The following is a 24913-nucleotide window of genomic DNA, read 5'->3' as shown; positions in this document are numbered from 1 at the left end:
ATCTGGAGCTGGCTTATAGATAGAAGACAATGGTTGCTCTCTTGCCTTGTGCTCCCCTTTATGGGGAAGGGAACCCCTAACTGGTTCTGGGAGTGTGGCTAACTCCTAGAAGAGTCATGTAGGTCTGTGCTCAGCAGCTCTGCTCAGTTTATTTCCTGCCACAGCCAGAGATGTGTATAATTCCCAACAGTACCTGTGTCAGCACAGCCCCATGGGCAGTCGTGTGATACAGTCCTGGTGTAAGAGCTGTACTCTAAGTTCCTGAGATCTCCATGCACCTCAGAGTCCACTTGTGCATACATACAGAAGGATTAGAATTAAAAATGAATGTGTCCAATTCGTCTACACGAGTAAAACATAGTGGGTAGAACTAAAAGTTGGAGGAAGTCCAGTTTGTGTTTAGGCAGAAATAATCAAATGCATTAATACAGCTTGTGGAATAATGGGTTAGAGAAGGTTTTTCTGAGAAGATTTGAAGGTGATGGCACATCATCAAAGTTGAACATGAGTCAATAATGTCTTATTGTTATATGAAAGACTAACATCATATAAAGATGAGTCTAGACTAACAGACTGATTTTCTGCCCTACTCCACATCTTTAAGATCTTAGATGGAAGGCTACGTCTACTTTTGGGTGCTGTATTTTGAAAATGACGTGGAAAAATGAAGAGCATTGAGAGGGAAGAAAAGGCTACGGATGAGAAACGTTGCCTATGAAAGAAGGTAGCTTGAAAACCTCAATTCTTTCTAAATTAGAGACAATAGAGGAGGGAGCATAGTAGTTTTCAAATATTTTTGCAACAAAATGTTGCAAAGAGAGTGGGAATATTCTGTTCATTTCAACCACAGGAGACAGGGCTAAAATTGAAAAAAAAAAAAAATGAAATTAGACTTTGAACTTTGAAGGGAAAACATCCCTAATGGTAAGGATAGGGAGTAGATTGTCAGAGAAGGCTGTGGAGTCTGAATTGTTTGATCTCTTTCAAGAACAAATTTGACTTATACTGCTATGTGTTATCAGAAGGAGCCACTGTGGCCACCTAATCCTCTCTCCATAAAACGTTCTATACATTTTTACACAGTAGCTCTTAAATGAAGCTCCCGGTGGGATGTGAAGTATCAGCAAAAACTCTTGTTCAATGTGTAGGTGTAGCCAAAAGGCTACTTGGTTTTCAAGGAATGAGGATGTTGGAAAAAAATTAAGATAAGTTTTGGGAGCTGGTAATTAAAACAATAAGAGTTTTGACATGAGCATTGGAGAACTGAATTGTCTTTGATTTTAAGGGAAATAATTGGGAATACAAGAGCAACATAAAAAATAATGCAGATATATTAGTCATTTCTTTCTCAAAAGTGGTAGATAAAGACATGCTATGAAACTGGAAGACTGAATATTTAAAATTGTTAGAGCATTGTAGAGGAAAGGTTTCCCTTTAATTTATCTATGCAGTTTGCGCCTATTAATTTTTGGAAACAACTTTAATTTATAAAGTGCAATAATTAAATATTCTAGGGCCATATTCTTACAAAAACCTTGTAAAGAAGTTAGACAAAATAAATTATGATTGCAGGCTTTTTTTGGTATGGTGTTAATCAAGGCCGAGGAGCAAGTTCTTCATATGCTGCCAGGAAGTAGGACAGCTTATCAAACTATCATGCCTTACCTTTTGGATTTACCAAATGGATAAAGTAGCCAAAGAATCTGATGTGACAGTTTTAATCTATATTTGTATTATACTGTGTTTACAAGCAGAATTTCACTAACTTAATGTTTGGAAAAAACTTCATGTAGAAGAGGTAGTTTTGTATTATCTCATGAGTGCAAGATACCCTGATTTCTGTCTAGATGCCTAACTCCAGTGAATTCAGTAGAAATTAGACATCTAAATGTCTGAAAAACCTTTAGCAATAAAAGATGTCATTTGTGAGTATCCGGGTCATGTCATTTTTTCTTTTTGGCTGAGCCATCAAGCCAGAAAACTTTGATTTTTATGTAAAACAGGCAGTCTTGTTTATGCAAGGAAATTAGCTGGTAGAAATACAGATGTCCAAATATAGCTTTGAAATAAAAAGTGCTTTTTTCAGTTATAATTTTGAAGAAGTTACTTATTTCTATGAATAAAGAAACGGTTCTTTTTTCTAAGAATAAAGCAATTATAAGGGAGATGCATTGGCATATCAGTGATGGTTACTGTGTCATATGTTGTTCCACAGGTTGGTTAATCTATAGAAAAACTCAGATCTGTTTATATAGTTTCTTTCCTTTATAAAAATTGTGAATGTATGCTTGCTTTTTGAGGCCAGTTAGAATATGTTTACATCACCTGATAGTGTTGTACGGAAAAACCTGAGCTTCTTCTAAAGGAACACATTATGTTGGCCCTGGAGTGTTGTGCTGATACAGCTGCGTTGCTTTTGTAGCCTGACTTTTGTAGTTCAGTCATTTATCATGGCACAGCAGTATGTGCTGTGGACGTACTCTCAGGACCTCCGCAGGAAAAAGTGCAGTGTGTAGAACTCCAGGAGAGAGACTGTGAGAAGAGATATCTGCTGGTTAAAGGGAGATGATACTTTAGCTGAGGTTTCTGAAATTTATCTATGTGGTCTGAGAGACTATCATGTTTTAAAGACTTATATGCATTTTGGCAGCGGAAGTTAAGATAGTATCTTGCCTCTGCTTTGCTGCCTCTTGCAGAAAGTCACCTCTGAAGTCCCCAAACCTTCTTTTGCTTGGCCCATGTTGCAGAGCAGAGTCTGCTGCCTCAGGACTGGAATTCTAGGGCCATGATTTCTTCCCAAAGTAAGATACTTAGTATATGCAGTATAAACGGCAATCCTAATCACATGAAACTTAATTTATGTAAAAATCATTCATATAACATTCATAATGTTATATGGCAGGAATGAAGGCAAAAGACCTTACAGACTGCTTTATACAGAAATAAATGTCCAAGAACAGTGGGAGTTTATCATTTCTTTTCCCAGCCAGTGATGCTAATTGCTAGCCTGCTGAAACATAGTTAAATGAGTGGGATGTTCTTCCTGATGCTGTACAGGGAACTTGATTTCTGTTGCTTATGAAGATCATCTAAATCTTTCCTACTGCGTGTTTCATGTCATTGGTAATCCGTCTGCAAACAGGATGTTACCTCTTCTGCTTTTCTGGATGCACATGAAAAACCATCGTATGAGTGTGTTAGATTCAGTAATTTTTCCATGCTGGGTTTAATGATATATTTGGTGCTTTTTTTATAATATGGAGTTGTGTTATTTTGTAATAACTCTTGTTTTTACTTGATTTTTTTCTTAATCCTGATCATTGTGAAGAAAGCTTGGAAACAATGATCCCACCATTAATTAAAAAGTCAAAAATAGATAACAAATAAAAGGAATACTTTCAATTACTTCTAATTTATTGTTGAATCTCTTTTAATACTTCTTTTTTTAAGGGTCATATATTTTGGGTCCTTGGTTAATGGGATGAGAATTCTTGGGACTGCTTGTTAGAGTATAGCAATTTTGTTCAAAATCCTTTTTGCTTCATCTGTGCACCCGAAACTTGAGAAGGTTTTCTGTACACATTACCCATTAACAGTTGATTTGGAAAGTGTTATACACCTTTGCCTGTGAACTGTGTTGTGCTGTAAAGATGAACTGTGAAGAAAATGAAAACCATATCTGTTTATTCAGGAAGTTCCTCAACTGCAGACTGTTGGAGGCTGGGAAAGTACTTGAGAAAAATACTAGATAGGTCTGTCTGTTCATATTGGCATCTGTTTTTCTCTGTTTCTGGAGACAGATTATGTAGCTAGCTGGGCCTGTTGCGTCATCTAGTTCATTTGTATTCATTTTCCTATGCTTTTCAGACACCAGCTAAGCCTTTACACTCGATAGCACAGCTGAGACAGCACAAGGATGGATTTGCTGTCTTCTGTTCCTCCGGAGTGTTATCTGTTGCCCAAATACCAATTGCAGGACTAAATACTCCCCTCAGATACACCTTTACAACCAAATTGGAGAACACAAGTTTCCAAAAGACAACAGAGTAAAATGTGAAACAACAGAGTTTTACAGAGGCATGTTACAGAGTAATTTAGCTTGGTAATTCTAGTCAGAGGAGAAGCAAAATGGGGCGGACTTTTGGAGTCTGTGTTATGTTTTCTAGTGACGATGGCAACAGTATGTCTTTAACCTTTATTGTGTACATAAAAAGTATGTATTCAGTTCGGGGGTGATGGAAGTAAAATGTGACTTTGTGGTACTCATTATAGGGTGTTTCAGAACAAAAGAAAGCTTTAAAGATGTTTCCTTGTGCAGAACTAATGTAATTATGCTTTGTGAGCCTGTAGAGCCAAAGGATAATTTTCCTACTTAAAACAGATTAACGTTGTTGGTGGATTTGTATGTTTTTCTCCGCTCCTTGCAGAATTAGCATTCTGGGATCCAAAACAAGCCTGTTCAAAGGAGGAGGCTTCTGTAAATTTCAGCTGGTTGACAAACTTTTTGGAACTGAGCATGAGACTGTTTTCTATACAACAGGCTTCTGTCAGCACAGCTGTGTTGGTCGGGGATGTGAAGAGGTGCGAACACTGACCAGCTTAGCTGTTTTGGCAGAAGCCCTTAGCAAATGTGCTATTATATTGGCAAAACTGCACTTTTACTGCTAAACTTGGTTTGCTCGGAGGTGCGTTTCCGTGAATGGTTTTACGTTCTCGTATGAAATGTAGTTTGGCCTGGAGAGCTATATTTGCACTAGTGGTGCTTTGCCAGTGTACAGTGCACTGTTATCTCTAGAGTAGTAAAGGGCTCTGGCATAGACACAGCCAAACTTCCAAAACGTATCAGTAATCCAAACTAAAAGGGTGGAAGCTGAAAGGAGGCGTGTTGAAACAAAGGCTGCTGAAAAACAGATGGGAGCTGACAGCCTCTGCTCTCTGCTGGTAGAATTGATATCCTTGCATAAGTCAGATCTGATGTGCAAATCAACAGCCTCCAGAAAGATGGGTGTTTTAGGTGAGTGACTCTAATGCTTTGAGCTTGTGCTGCTTCCCTCACCAGCACACCATCAGCAGCTAGGATGCATTCTTTTGCTTCAAGTAATTTTAGCTAGCCTTTTGTGCTTGCATTGAGCATCCTAGCAGGAGTGCTGTGTTGTTTTTTTTTTACTCTATTATTTCTTCAGTCACACATAGCCTGACTCTCCAAAATAGTGCGAATGATTTTAGGAATAAGAAACAGCTGAAACTGAGTGTAATTCTGAAACACTTTGTACATGCTTCATACTGAACAAGGAAGGAGAACCCAAAGTTTAATGATCAAGCTGTAAATCTTCCTAGCCTTAAAATTCAGTATTGAGTTTCAGCTGTGTATGGAAGTGGTAGTTTTACAAATTCGCGTTCATTGCTTGTTCTTGTAATATAAGCACACTGAAATTAGTGGTATTCTGTATAAAATTTGAAACTTCAGGCTCTTGGACTCTGACCTAATGAAGAATACCATAGCAGACAGAGCCTGTGAGTGGTAAGATTTGACACTGGGTTAGTTTACAGTGAATGAAATCGGATTAGATGCTGAAATCCTGAATATGAACAACATAGCAACACAGTGCAATTGTGGAGACACTGATGGTTTATTTTTCAATAGCTATTATATTTGGACTGATGCCTAGCTAAGTTAACGGAAATAAAGCTGGAAGATTTTAAGCAGCTTCAAAAGCCTTGTAACAGATTTTTGTAAAACAGTATATATTCTGTTTAAGTTTTAGTATTCTAAAGAGGAGACCCAGGGAAGATCACCAAACATTTGAATCGTTATTAAAGATTTCTATTCTGATTTCAAAAGGAATTATTTTCAGAAAACAGCCTGTCTTGTAATCTTCTGTTCTGCTTTATGTTGTTTCATTAATCTTTCTTCTTGCACAATGGGATTATTTCATGAGAGGTTTGTGGGATTTCTCTTTGTGTGTGTTTTTTTTCTTTTTTAATTGTTAAAATGACAAGGTTTAGAGACTTCACTAAAGAAACTGATCAATATGACTTATTAGATGGTACAAAGATCATGAGTCTTTGATGTGCCCATTCACTGTATTTTCTGTGAGTATTATTAGGTTGGTAGGAAGACCATAAGAAGCTTGTCTTGACCTGAAAATGTTTCCCAGTATGCATATGGTCTTTATTAATTTTGTTTTGAAAATACTGTGATAAAATAAAGCACTTTGTCTTCTTTTTAGCTACTGGCAGTTTTGGGTGTGGAGGAAGACACAAATTATTGAAAAATAGCCTGTGTCCTATCATTTATAGAAGCCAAAATGGTGGCAGTATCTGGCACTCTTCCATCTGTTTGAACAGTAAAAGCATTCTGTATCCCACTGTTTATGACAAAGTTGGCTGAAAACCGCTGGTCTGCAAGTCGTCTTGTAGAGAAAACTTTGAAAGTTGCAGATTTTACAACAAAGTGAGGTTGTAAAGAGAATAGGTTTGTGGATAACAGTCCTTCCATAACTAAAAGCTCTTGTAAAGAGAAGAGAATGATCTGTTCTCCATGTTTGTAACACATATGACAAAAAGTAATCATTTAAATTTCAGCAAAAAGATTCCAGTTAAACATTAAGAAAAGCTTTCTAACAGATAGGACAGCTTTCTAACAGGAATAGATTCCTTGCATGTGTTGTGAAGTTGTCATCATCATCACTGGAATTCTGTAAGAACAGACGTCTGTCAGGAATGAAATTGGGCATAGATACTGGTGTCTTGTGACAGTGGGGTGAACTTCCAGAAGTCCCTCTCAGCACTATCTTTTGGATATATCAGGAATAACTCGTTTTTTTTCCTCTGGACTTTTTTTATATATTCATTTGTTTTATCAAAGAAGAAACTATGGTGCTTTAAAAGTTATAGGGAGCAACTAAGGCTGGAGTAGAAGAAAAACACATTAAGTTCCCTCAGTACTTCACAATAGCGCTATTGACCAATCAGAATACATGCACACAGTGAAATTGTATCGCAGTGAACTCTGAATAGCTTTTCAAGAGGAGAATGGTGGCGGGGAGAAATAAAAGCAAAATTTTGTAACCTCTCTTGATAGTACATTTTCAAAACAATTATATGAAGCTGTGTCTACAAGATGCTTACTCATATAAAGCTATATTCTTCATACAATAAACCTGCTCATGATATATGACGCGATTGTCGGTTTCTTTTATTTCTGTCAAATTAAAGTCATGATCCTAAGATATATAGATGTGCATTTCATGATGTGTCCTAACTTCTCTTAACATGAGAATTGAAAAAACTAAATACATGCTCTGGAAATTCAGATTCCTTTTCCTCTGCTGCTGTAAATTGCTCTAATTCTATTAAGTTCACAGCAGTTATGACAACCTTCACAAAGTGATGTCCCAAGATCATTGGAGTACTTTGTCCAATCAAAATTTTGTTCAGTTGTTTGGACATTCCTTTCTCTTTCTCTGTTATCCTGTTATATCTTGTATGTTTTGTTTTATTTTTTTGAAAGCTGTTTCTCATCAACAAGATACAAGTCAGAGAATTTGATTAGAGGTAACTGTATTAAAAACATCTTTATGGAAAATAACCAGGATGTGGAATATCAGTTGCATCCCCTACAGATATCTGTTCTGTGAAGGTGAAGATTCTTTTCACATATGCCCATTGCTAAGGAGTCAACTGGGAAGATTTGTTAGGAGAAAAATATTTAAGTTCAGATAATAAATAATGACTGAATTAATCTGTTCTTACATGTATGTCTCTTGAGTAATTGGACTCATTTACTTTTTACCATTCTGCATGCTGAATTCCTGTAACTGATCAGTGAATATCATATTTAACAATATATTGTATCAGGGAATATATTAACATTAAGAATATTCAAGCTCATTTTCATATGGTTTTCCAAAAAAAGACTCTTTCAACTTTTCTTTGTGTACTCTTAGGCTATAACATCCTGGTAAGCTACTGCAGACTTCCACTTCCATCTGGTGTGTGATTACAGTTCATTTATCCATCAAACTGGGATTTACACCTTTACTATGTTGGATAAAAATTAATGTTAGGTTGTGACTGCAAATGATACTCACTTTTATTTCTGACATCCAGAACTCTAGAGGTAGGTGCTCATTTTTCAAGCTGGATAAGGGTTGAACTGTTTGATCCATGTTTTGTGTGTATAAACCAAAAAACTGTAGTCGGGCTCAAAATATTTCAATAAGATTATTGCAGTAAAGTTACTGGGTTGTGAGGAAGCCTGGAGTTTTAAGAATATATTACATATAACTTAAAAATCCCTTTTGGGAATTAAATTTTAGACTTCTGTTTTGGAAAGCTTTTTTGTTTTGTTTTTAACCTATTTTGAGTTCATTTGGCATACTTTTCCAACTTCAGTTAGTAATAATTAATGCCCCTTAGAGGGATGCCTATTTGAACTTGGAGGAAAAATACAGGGTTATAACACACGCACACACAGCAATGCAGTGCAATGCAATGCTCGAACAAGGTCAGTTTCTATGAGTGGACATAGCTGCAAAGGTTGGTTTGTCAGCAGAACTATGTGTATTCACACCAAATGAAGGTCTGTTGAGATAATCAGCATTTTAGAATGAATGTTGCCTGATTCAGGTGAGAAGTAATTACATAATTAAGTAGTTACTTTGACATTCTGTCTAATCATAGGAAAATCACATCTTTATCAGATATTATCATGTATCTGAGGCCTTAGAATTGAGATTTCTCTAAGCTTATCCTGACACGGTACTGTTTACCCATAGAACTGTAAATATTCTTAGCGCAGCTTACAGGTGCTCCTTAGTTTTATAAATTTATCAACTACAGAAATAGCAAGATTGGTAGTATCTTTTGAACTGAAGTATGTAGTCTTTCTATGGACTCCTGGCTTATTCCCAACATTAATGAGATGTTTGTGACAAACATTTCCTCCCTTACATTAGGAATAATAACACAGCAAAGGCAGGTGTGTGTGGAAAGTGTTTTCTAGTAAAGCAGGTGAGGCAGCATAAAGATTAATACACAGTTCATTTAAGTATTTAGCTAGTTTCTACAAAGGTTTTACAACCTGTGATGGATTCTGGGGTAATGCCACTGCTATACTGCTAGCAGTATTTGGTCTAACTATTTTAAAATTCGCTTGAGTATTTACAGTACAAGTATTTGTAGTCATAAGATCAACTCTATCTATACCAAGCAGGATAGGTATAGTGCCAGGAGCAAGTTGTTACCTCTAAGAGTATGTAGCTAGACATATATGTATAAACCAAAAACAGTGTTAGGAAAGTTAGGGGTGTCTCAACATCCTTAGAAGGGGGGAAAGGGGGGTTTCTAGGAGTATAATTTTTTTAATCAAAATTTTGTTTTCAGAAAACGGGTGCTGAGTCTTGTTTGATTTCTGAGGTCATGTAGAAATGCACTTCCACTTAGGTTGATGCGGAAGCCACTTGTACCTTGACACTCAGTGTGTGACTAGTTAAATTTTAGCTGACTCAGGGTACAAGAGTGGTAGTAGCATCTCTTAGATAATTACAACTTAGGTTATGCAGGGAAGATCTGCCTTCTCTTGACTTGTAGTTAGCATGTTGAAGAGCTAGAAAACATGGCCCTGAAGTTGCAGGCCTGATGAAAAGCCTGGTAAAGTCCAGACTTGCATAGTTTGAAACAGCCCATGGCTGCGTTCCAAAAGCATGGTTGGGGTTTTCAGAGGAGTCGAGTGGATCTGGGTGCCCAGATCACATTAAACTTGAATGGAGCTGGACATCTGGCAGAGGCTATTGTTTGTCCCCTTTGAGTCTTTCAGTAGCAAAATCTTTGCAGAAAGTTTTGGATATGATTTAATCATTTTATTTTATCTTTGCCTTCCAATTTATAGCACATGATATTGTTTAAAATTCAGGCTTAAAATGTTTAAGTCAGCATGTGTTAAAAGCAATAAAGTAATTGATATAACGTATACATATTCACAATCATCAGTTGGGAAATGAAGTGTGTTTATCAGACTGCTGGTCAGATTTTGATGCTTGCTGACTTAAGTTTATTTTTCACTCCTCTCATCTCTCTTGACTATTGGCTCTGAATTCACCTTTTCCATATCGGTTCTGATCTCCTGTAAGCTTGCCTACCCAGGAAGCTGTACTTCCTTTCCTTCTGACCAACACATGGCAAGCATTTTCCAAAAGTCGTTACTTGTTTTGCTAACATATTTGGCAGCTCCGACTTTGCAGACTTTCATATAATGCATCTGTTAGATTTTTGGCTTTTCTCATCAGAGAATTGCTTGTGTTCTTCTGCTTGTTTCATTAATCTTTATTAAGTAAAGATGTAAGCTGTCTTTAATTGAATATTTTCTTTTGGCAATAGAACAAGTCAAAAGGTGTTTCTCATTAATTTGTTATTCAGCAGGGATAGCCATCTATCTGGATTGAATTTGTGACAATATTTAGTCCCTGTTTGTAGAAATGCCTATGTTGAACATATTTTCTGTGTTTTGCTCAGAATATCCCATACAGACTGACTTTATAATGTTATTTGTCATGTGGGAATCAAGCTACAGGGAATTGGTCTGTGTTGACAGCATGTCTCTGTGTTGGGTTTTTTCTCTCTTTTAGTACAATGTGTTTTACATTTTGTCTTATAAAGTTTTATCATGCTATCAAATCATGAAGAAGTGCAGAAATGATGGGTTTTGGTTTTCTTTAGCATGTGATACTAATATTTTGGACAAAGGTCATCATGAGAAATGCTGACCTTGCTTTTTATAGCGCAGAATATCATGTTCAGATTTTCCTGTAGCAATTAATTACAAGGTCATCATTAGTTTGAAAGCAAATCTTATTTAAAAAGCAAAAAAGAATTAGTAATTGCAGTGTTGCACTAATTCTTATTTCTACCTTATAGTTTCTGTGATCTTAGTCATGCTTTCTTGTTTTTTAAGATTTGCCTCTCTTTCTGTTGCTTTGTGGAAGGTGTGAACTACATTCAAGTGATTGACTCTCCTGGGGAAAGCATTAAACCCTGTCAAATACAAGTCAAATGTACAAGAACTTGAGAAATAAAAGTAGTGGTTTTGAACCCTTGTAAAAAATTCCAAATGAAGTAAAGATAACCTACCTTAAAAAGAAATCATTTTTTAGCTGGTTGTCCTTTAAGTGATGATCTTGCAAAACATTGGTGTCTGTTTATCCCAGATGCTTTCAGGCAGCTCATAGGCAAAATGATCTGTTTTTATACACGTTAGGAATTCTGTCATCATATCATCAGTAACTCCTAAGTAAGCAAACGGAGTGTCCAAATGTGTATTCAGTACACATCTTGGAATAGCATAGGATCTACGGACACATGGAACTCTGTCTGGGACAGAGTTGTTTATTTGGTTTGCCTGCTTTCTTAAAATTTATGAAGAATGCCTGTCATAAATGTAGCTAAAAATCCCACTGTCATCTGGCAAAAATAAAATAAAGCTATGTTGTAGCTAACATTAGCATTAACATTTAGTTAGCATTATAAAGCTAAATCTGGAAAGGCACATTAGTCTGTTATTCTAACAGTGTTCTTCTTGGAAATAGTATTTGCTAGCGTTTTTTAAATTTAATGCAACATTTTTGAGCATGTGACACTTGGCAACTTCACTAGTAACACTTTTCTACAGTCTAATAGCTTTTAGTGTTATTACATTTTCCTAATCTTCAGCCTGACCTTTCTCACTTCATAATATTTATTTCTGTTTCTCAGAATAGAATCATTTAGGGTGGGTTCCAAAGTAAAGTATGTCTCTCATGTGGTAAGTATACTCTAACAATTTTGATTGTATTTAAGTGGATAAACTAACAGTAGTTTGTTATGACATGTTATTTTTTCCCAAACTTTTGCCCCATATGTTGCCTGTAAATATTATAAGTTTTCCAGTGGTATGTTTTAAAGCTTGCATGCCATCATGTGGCACTCAAACAGTAATCACAGAGGTGGTGAACTTCATTGTGCCAGAGGTGATTTCTCCTGAGTTTCAGACTAATTGACCAATTGGCCAAAGCTTCGTCAGAGCGGGAATGCCACACCAATCCTAGAGAAGTAGCTAAGATTTATTTCCAGATAAAGAGCAGTTAGTATCTTGGTGTCTCTGATCCAACTGAAAAAATCTGGGGAAAAGAAATGCTCTCAGTTCTTCCATTTGTCAGGAATTGTTGTGATGCAGTAATTAATGTATAATGTAATATAACCAGGTAATAGCAGTTGTCTCACTTCCAGTTTTAATTGAAATTGCCAGTATTTAGAGGAAACTTATTTGTTAAGAACTCTTTTGCAACTGAATGAAGATTTCCTTGGTAAATAGTCTTACATAAGGTTGCTTCTTCTGGAATGCCTCTAGCTAGTGATGAGGATCTTTGTGGTATTATATATGATATATTATGATATGATATTATAATATGATATATTATATATGATATATGATATATTATATATGATATATTCAGTTTAGCTGGAGAAATATTTTTTTAAGCATCTGAGTATTCTCTTGTTGCTCTGTGTGGAAGATTTGGCCTTCAAGCAACTGTAGGCTTTTGTAATGTTGGTTGTTTTTAGAATTCCCTCAGCTGTTACTGTGAGCTGCCTTATTACTCCCTCTTAGCTGCTTTTTCATCTCATTCCTTATTTTATGAAACTTCAATTGTCATTTTTCCCTAAATATGAAAAAAAAAGATTCAGGAGCAGAGAACCATCTATTCTTGTGTCACATTAAGCATGCCTCACTTTGAATATTCCCACAATGTGTGTTATGCTGCGTATTATTAAAGGAAGATGATGGAGATCTTTGTTAAGAATATTCTCCCTCTAATTTTCCAACTGAAAAATCGTATCCAAGATGGCTTTGGTAGTGATGTGTTTTGTTTTGTCTCTAGTTACCCAGGAAGTTCTGAAAAATGGGGGTGTTAAACATAGGCAGTAAGGTCACTTTCTCCATGCTTGTCTGGCACGTTGAGTCATGGGGGGGATTTGCTTTCTAGCTGCCTTCCGTGATCATAGGTGCGTGATTCCTTTAAGCTGGCACAAGGTAGCCAGTCAGACATGATCTTTCATACTTGTCTCATACGCTGTTCATTTACCTTCCTCACAGGAAAGACAATTATGTAGAAGATAGATTTGTCTGAATGATCAGGACAGGTACATCAAGATTTAGGTGTGAGTGACTATGCTGAACAAGCTGGTATTTCTTCGGTGGATGTTTAGCGTTTGCATTCCTGGTAGTTTCAAATGCTTGCTGTGCGAATTAAATAATGCTTTGACAGTGACAATTTGTTGAAAGGCACTTGGAGATCTGACTGGGGGTTATCGTGCCTCATAACCAGTTTGATCGTTGGACTGATGTGAAACTTGCAGTAAAGCAAAACAGCTGATAAGGAGGCAATTTTGAGAGCTCCGGGGAGATGAAGATGTAGAGGGTATCAGAATAATTGTGCCTTCCTACTGCAAAGTGCAGAATGGGAATTTAGGAAGGTGCAACTTATTTTCTTGGTTCTTTCCAGTGTCCATATTACATGCTATCTGAAGCCTTACATGTTTCCTAAGCAAAATCAACGGAGAAATAAATTTTCCAAGATCAGGCATTGATGCAGCTCCATTTTCAACTGAAATGATTTGGGAAAGCCTCAATTTTGTTAAATTAAGTTTTAAATAAACCCTTTTGTCTCTCCTCCACAAGTATAGATCGTAGCCTAAGGAGCTAAGCTCCACTAGAGGGCAGTTCAAAGCAAGAGCGAGATGAGATTTCTCTAACTCAGTTCAGCCTCAGACTTGACAACCGTTTAATAACCTACCTGACCTCTGCCTTCCAGTCATTCAACAGGGACTACCTTTTTAGGCTAAAGTATTTTCCATTGTGTCTAAACTTGGTCATCCCCAGACTATGTTACACTAAGCAGGAACCAATTCTTAGGGTATGATCGCAAATTTGTGCTTTTATGTGCTGAATTCAGGTGTGAGAGAAAGCTGGCTATTTGGATGAACATTAATTAAACTTTGTGTGGAACTGTTATATTTTTATGTATTTGTTTTATATATGCATACATGTATAAGTGTGTGTGTGTATATATCTATGTAAAAAGTTGTGGTGAGATTTGTGCACCAGACTGAAAATTTTCTGAATGTAATTGTACTCTCCCTCAAACTTATTTGTACTTGTTTTCATAGATATTTCTAAAATGTCTGCACAGGGTTCCTCAAACTACACAGGTCAATAATCAGAATAATAATGTTCATTCTTTGTTTTTTATTTGTCTGGATAATGACATTTTTCACTTTTAGAAACAGATATTTGTCACTTAACTCTTACAGTTAGATGGCTACCTCTTTTTCTGAGGCATTTTCTAGGTCCATATTTCCTGGGGGCAAACCACCTTCAATGACAGCAGATTTTTGTCTCCACGCTATCTTCATGAATTCAGACTTCAAATCGAAGATAGCATTGTGTATTTTTCTCTTTAATTTGTTGTGATCTTTGGAAACTAGCTAAATGTTCCTTAGGACTTTTAATTTTAACCAGAAAGCTATCAAATAACTTCTGTGTTGAAATAAGCCTGTTGTCATGTGTGAAGAGGACTTGCAATATATATTTCTGTAATACCACCAGAAAAATGCAGAAATTGCTCACTGTTGCTCTTCCTGAATTCTGTGTTTGAGGGATGGGTGTTTGTCCTTGCTGGAGAAACACTACAAGGAATTTTTATAGTTCATCTGTCTACATACTAAATGCTTAATTTTCAGATGTTTTCTGTTTATGAAAACATTTGTGTGAGCAGACGTGTTGAGATGTCTTTTCTTTGTTAATATTTGAGGCCAGTGCATAATTTCTCACTTATTTCAATATGCTTTTCACTATTCAATTAAAGCTGTTTTGGGTATATATATATTTTTTTTTATTGAGCAAGATTTCGTTTTTGAAGTGGGCCCACACACATTTAAATGATTTAAGTGATGAGATAATGGTATATGCATAGTTAGAACTAGTCAGAGCATTTTTGGGCAGATGCACCATATTTGCTATTGCTGTTATGTTTGAGAATGAAAACATTTATTTTTTGGTAAGCGTAAGCGTGTACATATGAAGGGAAAGGTCACATTTTACTCTTTAGGGTCATCTGTTGTCAGAGACAACAATTCTATCTTGAATAGAACTAGGTAAATTAGTATGGAGTCTGGGTGGTTTTTTTTTCCCATTTTGTGTGTGTGTGTGTGTGTAGTGAAGTTACTAGGATACAGATCTGACCATGAGAAAAGTCTTTTTTTTGAATCCTCTCTTCTGAAATGCTTGTTTTGAGGATACACTGACAAAGTAATTGTGCTGGTTGTACTATCCTGACTTTTTACTGTAGCTGCCGAGTGTAGAAGTTGAGTTCTTCCTTAACCTGAATTATTTGGATCTGATGTCTCCCAGAAGAAATGTCCTATCAGGTAATTATGGTATTTGGTGGCATGATGGGGAAATCGGTATGTCTGGTGGACATTTTTTTGCTTTGTATGATTGACTAAATATTAATTGGAGTAACAAAGTACTTTAACTTCCAGTTTAGAAGTTATTGTTATTCTTTCACACTGTACGTGAGGGATCATTTCTGGATTTTGTACATGACGACATTGGTCCAAATGGAAGACTGAAGGAGGTTACCCTGACGAGTAGTAATTTTTAATTGTATGCAGTAATCAACAAAGCCAACTTTCAGACTCTCATGTCTCCCAAACAGTCAGTCTGTATATACAGAAGAGTATTCTGGAAGACATTAAAAGGAATTTAGGAGATGCAGGGTTTTTTTATCTTACAGTATATGAGGGTATATTTTTATTCTAATACTATCTTCACAGTTAAGAAAACTATCCTCACAGAAAGAAAAAAGAAAGCATGAGAACAGCTTTTGAATTTTCCACCTCTTTAAGGAGGAGAGACTTAAGTCGTGTACTCTTAAGGGCTCTGACAGTTTCTGTTAGATTTAATAATAGGATTCAAACATGTTACTGCTTCCCTGCTATCTTCTCCCCCTTGTGCTGGTGATCACTGGTTCCATAGAAGAAAGAGCAAACGGCAGTCAGTATTGGCTTTTTTGGCCGCTTAATGCCATTTTATTGCACAGGCCCAGTGCATTAACTGCCTTCAATTTCAACCTTAAATTATTAGGCTGTATTTTGATCAATGCACAGTAATTCCTGGCAGAGGGATAGGGTTGATAATCTGGATTTTGTAATCTCTTCAGTTGATCCAGGAAGAACTCCTCAGCTGGAAGATTGTAAGGTTGTTGCTGGAGGAACATGATGAAGTAAAACAGAGAAAAGCAAGAGCATTTTCTGTTAATTCTACTGAGCTGTTAATTCTAAGTTAATTCTGCAGCTGAACAAAATTGTATTTAAACATTTCTATAAAAATGCTTTGCATTTTTGGCATTTCAAAAAAATTATACCATTGAGACTTTTTTGGGAAACAATTTGTGTATGCTTGCTAAAGGACTGTACTTGCCCTCTGTCACAAATAGCATGTGTGGTTGTTTTTTTTTTTTTTTGTTTTTTTTTTTGAAGGCAACTGTTTAAATAATGTGGAATGAAGTGAGAGAAGTAAGGGGAAGTAATTCATGTGTCTAAATTATAATGTCATGATTTTAGATGCCATATGGTATTCAAGGTATCTTTATGGTGATGGAGATGTAACATAGGCTCCATGGGAAATCTTTGCCCTGTTGGAGCAGCACTTGGTGGCCTGCAGGGTTACCACAGAGCCCCTGAAGTGACATATGAGTCCCAACCTCGGTAAATTTAAAAAGAATTCCATCCATAGTGAATGAAACTTAGCAGGGCCAGGAATCTATGCAGAATTAAGATCAAACACATCATCAGCCAGCATAGGATAGAAACAGCAGGTTTACTCTTAAAAATGTGCATGAGTAAATAGACTATAGCTTTCATTGGTTTGTACAACCTGGAGAACTTGTGAACAGAAGCTGATGAGAAATACTAGTTGGTCCTTTTCGTTCCAAAATAGTAAAATGTGTTTGTTCCGTACTCATCCTTGACTGAATTACTAACTGTTCTTTTTCTGTTCTAGGTTATGGTCAGACTGGTCCAATGGTTCAGAGAGGAGGGTATGACTCTATTGCAGCTGCTGTTTCTGGTCTCATGCATATCACAGGGCATGAGGTACTGTGCTTAACTTGTAAATTTAGTAGAATCTTTTTGCCATGTGCTAAGTCTTGATACTGCACAGAATTAAGTTAGCTTACGCTAACACAACCATATTATACATGCCCTCCTGAGTCCAACAGGAGGTAGTCTCTCTGTGATTCTAAGAAAATGATAAGGCTTATCTCCCTTGAGTATCTCACTCCAGGCTAGCAAAGCATTTGAAATACCTGAGAAGATGGAAGAAAATGGTATCCTAAATTTCCAGTGAATAAATTATTGACAAATTATTGCTAGCTTGTTAATGGCCACTTGAATTCGGGATATTAGTAGGTACATTGTAGACATCTGGATGTGGGAACTATAGTTATGTGTGAGAAGTCTCACACATGCTTGATATGGTGAATACACCAGTTCTTTAAAAGAGGGGATTGCGGAGCCTTACAAATGACTCTGACAAACTGTCATCCAACCTGCTTGGAAAAAAAGCAGAGAAATGACATTAGTGGCTCTGGAAAAGCTTTATGTGCTGCTATTCCCATTGATATACAAGATCTTTGATAATCGAAGCACTACGAAGATAGCTTAGTATCTGGATTTCGTGGATATGTAGAATGCTGCTGAAACAGGCGTTTGAGTAAGTCAGCTTGAATCACCTGCAGATTCAGGGTTTGTCATCTCCAAACATCATTTCCAAGTGGTGTAGTGTTGTAGGTCTGTTCTATGTGTCATAAACACTAGCTAGCTCTCTGCGGTGGTGCTTCTGATCCTCTGGAATCAGTAGTGCAGATCTTTGCTGAAAGTGTGACACTTGCATGCTCTAAATAAAGGAGGAGCTCATCAAGTTTCCTTATTTAGTGTCAGATTTTTCTTTAGCTGGTTGTAGAAAGCTAACCATCAATAATCTGGGCATAACTCTGCAGTAGGATTGATATTCTGCCTTTGGGAATCCCTGCCAATAGACTTGTTTTTTACTGAGAACAATGGCAAACATCGGAACTCTTGTGCCTCAGGCAAATACTGTTACCAGAGTCCTCCTTTCTATACAAAACTAAAAAAAAGTCAAGCATTGTTTGATTGAGGCAGCTGAAACATCTCATGCCTGGTATCCTAAGAGCATATTATCCCATTGCAGCCCATTGCTGCCATGTTGGTGATACATAGTCATAGGAGGAGAAACTGTAACACAACAACTGGTTGTAGTAAATGTTAATCTCAAATCTCGCACTTCAGGAATGGGAGGTTGTAGTGGGGATGGAGAAACTTGATCCTACTTCGCTTGACCATTATGTGTCATCTCATAACAAAAAGGGATGCAAAGCTGAATGTGGTTGTCATGGACGCTTCTGTTCAAATATCCCAGACACATGCATGAGGCACATATGCATTAACCCGGATGGACTGATTATAACATTGGAAAAATCACAGTAATATAATTAACCTTTTTTTATATTTTGACCCTGGTGCCTGTAGAGTGAAGGTCAGTGCTTCCAATACAATGCCAGAAACTTCATACACACTTGAAAATGTACCAAACAAGATTAGATGCAATTATAAACTTTACAAAAGGGAAAATGTTGCTAGTACCAACTGAGTAAAGGAAAATATGTTCAAAAGTTGAAAAAAAAAAAGGACTCTTTTAAAACTTTTCAGTGATTATGTAAATGACAGAGAATACAAGTGTTTTACTGTGGATTTAAGTTGTATCATGAAAGTAATATTCCTCCATGGCTGTTATGAAGATGGATTTTACTAAAAGGTTGTGTTAAGATCTATGCTGGAAATCCAGATGTTCTCATCACCTCACCAGGACTTGAGGCAATGTAATCATAAGAATCATTTAATCATTTTTAATAACCGTTCTGTCTATTCATCAGGGGCTTTTAACAGTTCAAACTTAGTCATTCTCTTGCCTGATTAAAATAAACATGCCAAAACTTACTACTTATTTTTCTTCATTTTGAAGTTTCTCTTATTTTATTTCATCATTTTCTCAAAACCATTTTCTGATGTATAGAGGGACAATTTTGATTTGAAGGCTTTGATGGTCAATAGCACTATAGATGTAAGTGTGCCATTTGCTGTTGTAGTGGAAACTGACTCAAGTGGTTTTAAAATACTGTGTGCTTGCTTGAAAGTTTACTATTAATAATACATTGTTATTTTAAAGTAAATCTACATTTATGTACATGTGACTGAGTTTTGTGGAATTTTAAACAGAACCAGCTCTGAAAAAAATGGAAAACTTTGTTTCAGTCAGCATGTAGAGAAGAGGCCAAAATAAAAAGAATCTTACTTTCTTTTGTATGTTTTTTTTAATTAAATCTTGAGTTATTTGTTGATCAGATAACAGAGAATTCACATACTAACATGACATTTGAAGTATACGCTAGAAATCAGCTTAAAGTAAATTGCAAATGTTTGTCTCATGAACTGTTGGAGGAAAAAAGAGTTTCTAGCAGATATGATGTAGTTTTTCTATTGCATTGTGGTAGCCATAGATAATCAGCATAATGTCAGTATAACAGTGCTCTGTGAAAACTTCCTTTCAGTAAACAAGTCACTGAGTGTACTTGTAGGATGATCTTTGAGGTCTTAGCTGATGGAGTGAACAAATCATACTGAATTTGAGCAGCAGCAACAAAGCATCTACATACATCATTGAGGTGCTTAGTTTTAAAGTATGTTAATACATATTTACAGCTCTTCAGTGTTCTGACATTTTTAAATGGATGGAACTAATAGCAATATATATTCCATTTTAGCTTAGAAAATTTCATGTTGTGAATTTTAATTTATTCCAACCATCTGGCTACTGATTTAATGTCTCAAAGCAGTTTACTTTTTGCAGATTGCTTAACTTTATTGGGTAGTGAGTTGACATACCTCCAGTTAGTGAGCTTATGATATTAAACCGTGAAATCAATAGTTTACTGGCATGGGAGTTTGAACAAAACTTAAACATTCATTAAGTTTGTCACATATGTAATATTCTCTTCCTTCAATACTTTATATTCATGTAGCATTGTAATTTTGAGATAGCAAAGAGATCACAGATGCAAAGAGATAGAAGTTTTTGACTAATACATGTATTTTTTCCAAGTTACCTTTCAATTAAGGAGATGATGAAGATACTGAAGGAAGAAAAAAGGTAATACAAAAGCAGAATGAACCAAAGATACAGAATAATACCCCATTTGGTGCACAGTAGGAGATAAAACTGTGGAAAAGGAGAAAGGACTATATGCTTTGTACCTCTGAGTTTAAGATCGGTGAGAGAATTCCTGCATAAAGAAATTTCCAGTAGCTTAAAGTTTTTTGCTAAGAAATAGCTATTACTGAAATGACTTACTGCTGATTATTTTGAAATGTTTTCTAGCAAATTTAAGCTCTGAACCTTGAAATTAAACTATAACTCTTGTGGTACTACAAAATTGCAGGCACAAACAACTGCATTTGTGCTGCTGTTGTTTTTGCTGATTGTACAAAACCAAACGCATTCAGTGCTGAGTAAAATTCTATCTTTAAGCCATGTTTTCATCTGTAAATACACAAAGCTACATGGAATTCAAACTCTCATATATGCAGTGGATTGCCTTTGTATTAGAAATGTGAGACAACTGTGGAATCTGGAATTCTAGGGTGTTTATGGAAATGTACAAGCCAGAGTGGGGAATCTGTTTTGTCTAAATCTGTACCACAAAGCCATTTTGAAATGAAAGTAGATGCTTCAGGCCAGATTCAGTTTTTCTTTACATAAATTAAAATATGCTAAAAGGACCGAGCTTACACTGATGACACTTTTATTGTCCTGAGAGGCATAATTTATAGATACTTTCCTGGTTAAACACTTAGCACATTCAAGTTTCATATTTGATGAACAGAAAGCTTTTACTTCATGTATTCAGATACATCAGTGCCAGATGAATATTCCTTTGATGAAAATTTCTATGACTCATTAAAGCAATAACTTGAATTTAATTTAAGAAGAATTGGATACAAGTTCCCCTTCCGACTCCAAGTGTATTATTACACATTGTTTTAGATATTCAGGGTATCTTTATGGTGGTTCAGTCTATTCAGTAAGCATTCTTTCTTGCTGAAGAAACATTTTGTTTCACTGAACACAAGACAGCAAGACATGATTGGGATCTACAATACCAGAGGGGCAATTCTTCAGCTTAAAAATAAACAAACAAGCTGCAACAAGAGTACACGTGGTATATAGCTCAGAGCTGTTGAAAAAATATAGCTATTGCTGGTTCGTATTAGCTTCAGCAGCTATTTCCTGTCTGTAAAGACTACTGGACTTAGGATACTTTTATTAAGCATGTCATTTCAAAGCAATTTCCATTTTGACTGGATTGTTCTTATATTGCTGATGTAAATTTGGGCAGACTACAAAGAGAAATTATGTCCAAAGGAAAAAAAAAGGTGTCCTCCTCTTCGTTTGGCTCAGGAAGGGAAGCTCCCAGAATGTCTGGTGTCTTTCTCTGGGCCAGAATGTGTTGACAAATTGTAAGGAATTAAGCAAACGTCAAAACTTGTGAATAAAAGTGTAAACTGAGGGTAAGATTGAGCAATACAAAGCAGGAGAGAATCTTCATATGTTCGAATGAGCGAAGGAGATGTCCTGGAGCTGCCTGTAATTAGAGTTCAGCCCAGCCCTTGAGCCTGGGTGGCTACTTTATTTGCTGAAAGCACATTCTCCTTGACTAGGTCTATCCTTGGTCCTTTTATCAGCCTACTAATGTCACTTAGAGGCTGTGGGGGAGCTTTTTATGTCTTTAAATAATAACCTTGCTTGAAGAAAAGCCTTTTTTATAGATCATTACTGAGCTCAGCGAACTAGTTTAACATTATCTACACAAAAGTACTGTTGTGCTGTCAGAAGCTCCATCTGTGATAAGAAGGTTTACCGGTAAAGAATGGTACACCTGTATGTATGGTGTTTCATCCTCCATATAAAGCAGCTTCATAGCCCTTCTTTCAGGGGATAGAGATGAAAATCTAAACAAATCCATTCCACAGTAGTTACAGCTGTGCATTCTGTTGCAAAAAGGCTGTTTTTTGACACAGGGTGGACATTAAAAGGTGATTAAGGGGTAAAAGATGGCAGCTATTCATGTACCTTACTCAAAAGACCAATTTAGTCTGCTACAGAATTACAGATTATGGAGTGTTAGCATGAAATTAAATAAAGCCAATGCTAAAAATAAGGTAACAGTATATTTCTAATAGTTTGTTTTCTCAAACTTAGCAGTGTTCCATAAGGGGAAATTGTAACGGTATTTTTATAAATAAAAGTTAACTTTGTACTTGGGCAAAGGAAGTTGCATTAAAAAAATTAGGTAGTTTAGTACCTGATGAAGGAAATGCTGGAACAAAGCCTTGAAAAAGGCAGTCATATGTAACAATCTGTTAAATAGTCCTCATTTTTGTATCTTTAAAGTGTAATTGTTTCCATCAAGGGTGAAATTAATGACACTTTGAAAGCAGTGGGAAATGTTTTCAAACTAAGAATGTTGCTGCCTGTCTGTTTGCAAATTCTTAAATCTTTTGGGTTTCTTCTCATCCCAGTATTTTGGCTATAATGAAGAGAGAGCTATTTACCAAACTGTGAACTTGTAGCAGATAATATGGGGGAAATGGGATTTTTTTTTTTTTTTTCCCTTTGCATTTCTCAGTGACAGACCTGAGGAGCGAAAACTTCTCATGTGCTAATTAATTTTCTCAGTAGGCTGTTGCGTATAATAAAGAAATCCCCTTCCTTTTTTCCTCTACAGAGCTGTGTACAAGGAGAGTGGTAAATGGATGGAGTCTTTGAGCTGTCCTTTCTATTAAAAAGCTGAAGTAGCTTAGTGAGGAGAAGGAGGAAGTAATGGATTCTTCAAAAAAGCAGCATTTCCTAAAACAGTGTTTACTTTAAATCTGTGTAGCTTATACATCATCCTTATGTCAAGGCTATAGATAGTCACAGAATAACCCTAACCACAATCTGAGTGATGGTATTGATATTTAAAAAAAAAAAAGGGGGAAAAAACTACTTCGTATTTTAAACTGTTTTTATAATTTTGTCAGTTTTATAATATAATAACCCTTCCCATCTTATGTAGAGGATAATGTATACAGTCTTTTATCACAGAATCGATCTATTAATGCAACTGATGGTATGTTATTTTTTAAAATTGTTTGGACTAAAGACTAGTTTTTAAAATGAGCTGTATATAAATAGACATCAGGTTTATGTTAATTATTCTGTTGGAATGAAAAAGAGAAAACCCATTGTGAAGGTAAGTTTTCTTTTTTCTTTTTTTCATGAAGCTAAGACTTTTTTTATATTTATCAGTACTCAACTCTATTGTAATACTAAAGTGTATTTACATTTAGTACTATAAATATGATCAACTAAAATAATTATGCAAATTCGGTTTTACTGAATTTCTGCTAGACTTGTTTAAAGACATTTATGTGTACTTTGACTAACAGTTACTATTTATGAATTATACTGATTTTGAGTTGACTTATGATAGGCTTACTTATGTACTGCTACTATGTGAAACAATCCCATTAGCTTTAGTACTGCTGCTTGTGGACTGTACTTCAAGACAAGCAACGTTTATCAGAATCTGACCATCGGATCTCAAACTTTTCAGATTAAGAAGTGGTAGAATGTCTCAGGAGAAGTCATTTAAAATATCTCTGTTAAAATCCTACCTTTCCTGAAATTGGAAGGTCTTTCTGTCACTGACTACAGAGGGGCTGTGTTTCATGTGAATGGTTAGGGAAGTTTTGAAATATGATGTAAAATGAAGATTCTTCCCTTGAAACCAGCAAAAAGAATGACATATTGACAAAAGCTATTTGAAACAACAATTTTGCAGTGATGGTCAGAAGTTCAGGAATTGGAATGTGAAGGCGTTGATGCTTGAAGACACTGGATGCCTGAACACAAGTACTGAGGACATAGACTGACTGCGGAACAGGATGAAACATTCACTGCGTGATTAGAGCATTTCTTGAGTTTGTTCATCTCTCCTGTCTTTTAGAACATTGCTTTCCTACATATAAGTTAGAAAAAGAAACTGTCGCACTTCCATCACTGTGATGACTTGATTATGGAAAGATTATGGAAAACTGGACAGTTAATTTCAAAAATTTGTATTCTGCACTTCTGATGAACCAACTTGGACTTGACAGTATTTTGAACAATTGCTTTATTTGAAATCTGTGACATTTACTTTGCAAGTTGGTGGAGAGCAAAGACATATGTTAGTAAAAGTGTATCTGAATCAAAAGAGAAAAACACAAAAATGTAGATTCAGATTTATGGGACTGTGTTATTCCCTGTTTGTGTATTACGTGGGGCTGATGATAATCAGTTTACCATATTCGCTTACCTTATTTCATGAACTGCAGTAACTACAGGCATGGCAAATACAAGATAATGTAAATTGACTTAACCATGTACTGTTAGGGCTAACTTGAACTGCTTGATGTTTGCTTTGGGCTAGGTGCTCACACACTACTACTATGGGTTGTTGACGTGCTGTAACTGGTAGAGCATTGTAGCTTGTTTGTGCATGCGAGGCTTATAGAAATGCAGACTCTTTGTATTGGACAATAGATATCTCTTTTAGTTTGGGGAGCAATGGTGCTTAGGAAAAAAGTAAAAATGCCTAATTTTCTAAAACGGTAAGAATTGTAATCTTCTGATGGAGGTGGGGAAAATGGCAGA

At 36.0% G+C, this 24913-nt stretch overlaps 1 protein-coding gene across 5 annotated transcripts in view; it reads left to right on the top strand.

Moving 5' to 3' along the window:
- Positions 1–24913, top strand: part of SUGCT (succinyl-CoA:glutarate-CoA transferase) — a 334455-nt gene that overhangs the window by 24776 nt on the left and 284766 nt on the right. For all 5 annotated transcript variants that reach the window (XM_067291226.1, XM_067291227.1, XM_067291225.1 and 2 more), the window contains one exon: positions 17102–17193. In XM_067291226.1, coding sequence (XP_067147327.1) covers positions 17102–17193 — 92 coding nt within the window. The remainder of the gene's footprint in view (positions 1–17101; positions 17194–24913) is intronic.

This window comes from Apteryx mantelli, chromosome 2, assembly GCF_036417845.1.
Source record: "Apteryx mantelli isolate bAptMan1 chromosome 2, bAptMan1.hap1, whole genome shotgun sequence".
In the NCBI taxonomy this organism is placed as follows: Eukaryota; Metazoa; Chordata; class Aves; order Apterygiformes; family Apterygidae; genus Apteryx; species Apteryx mantelli.
This window is presented reverse-complemented; position numbering and strand designations above follow the sequence as displayed.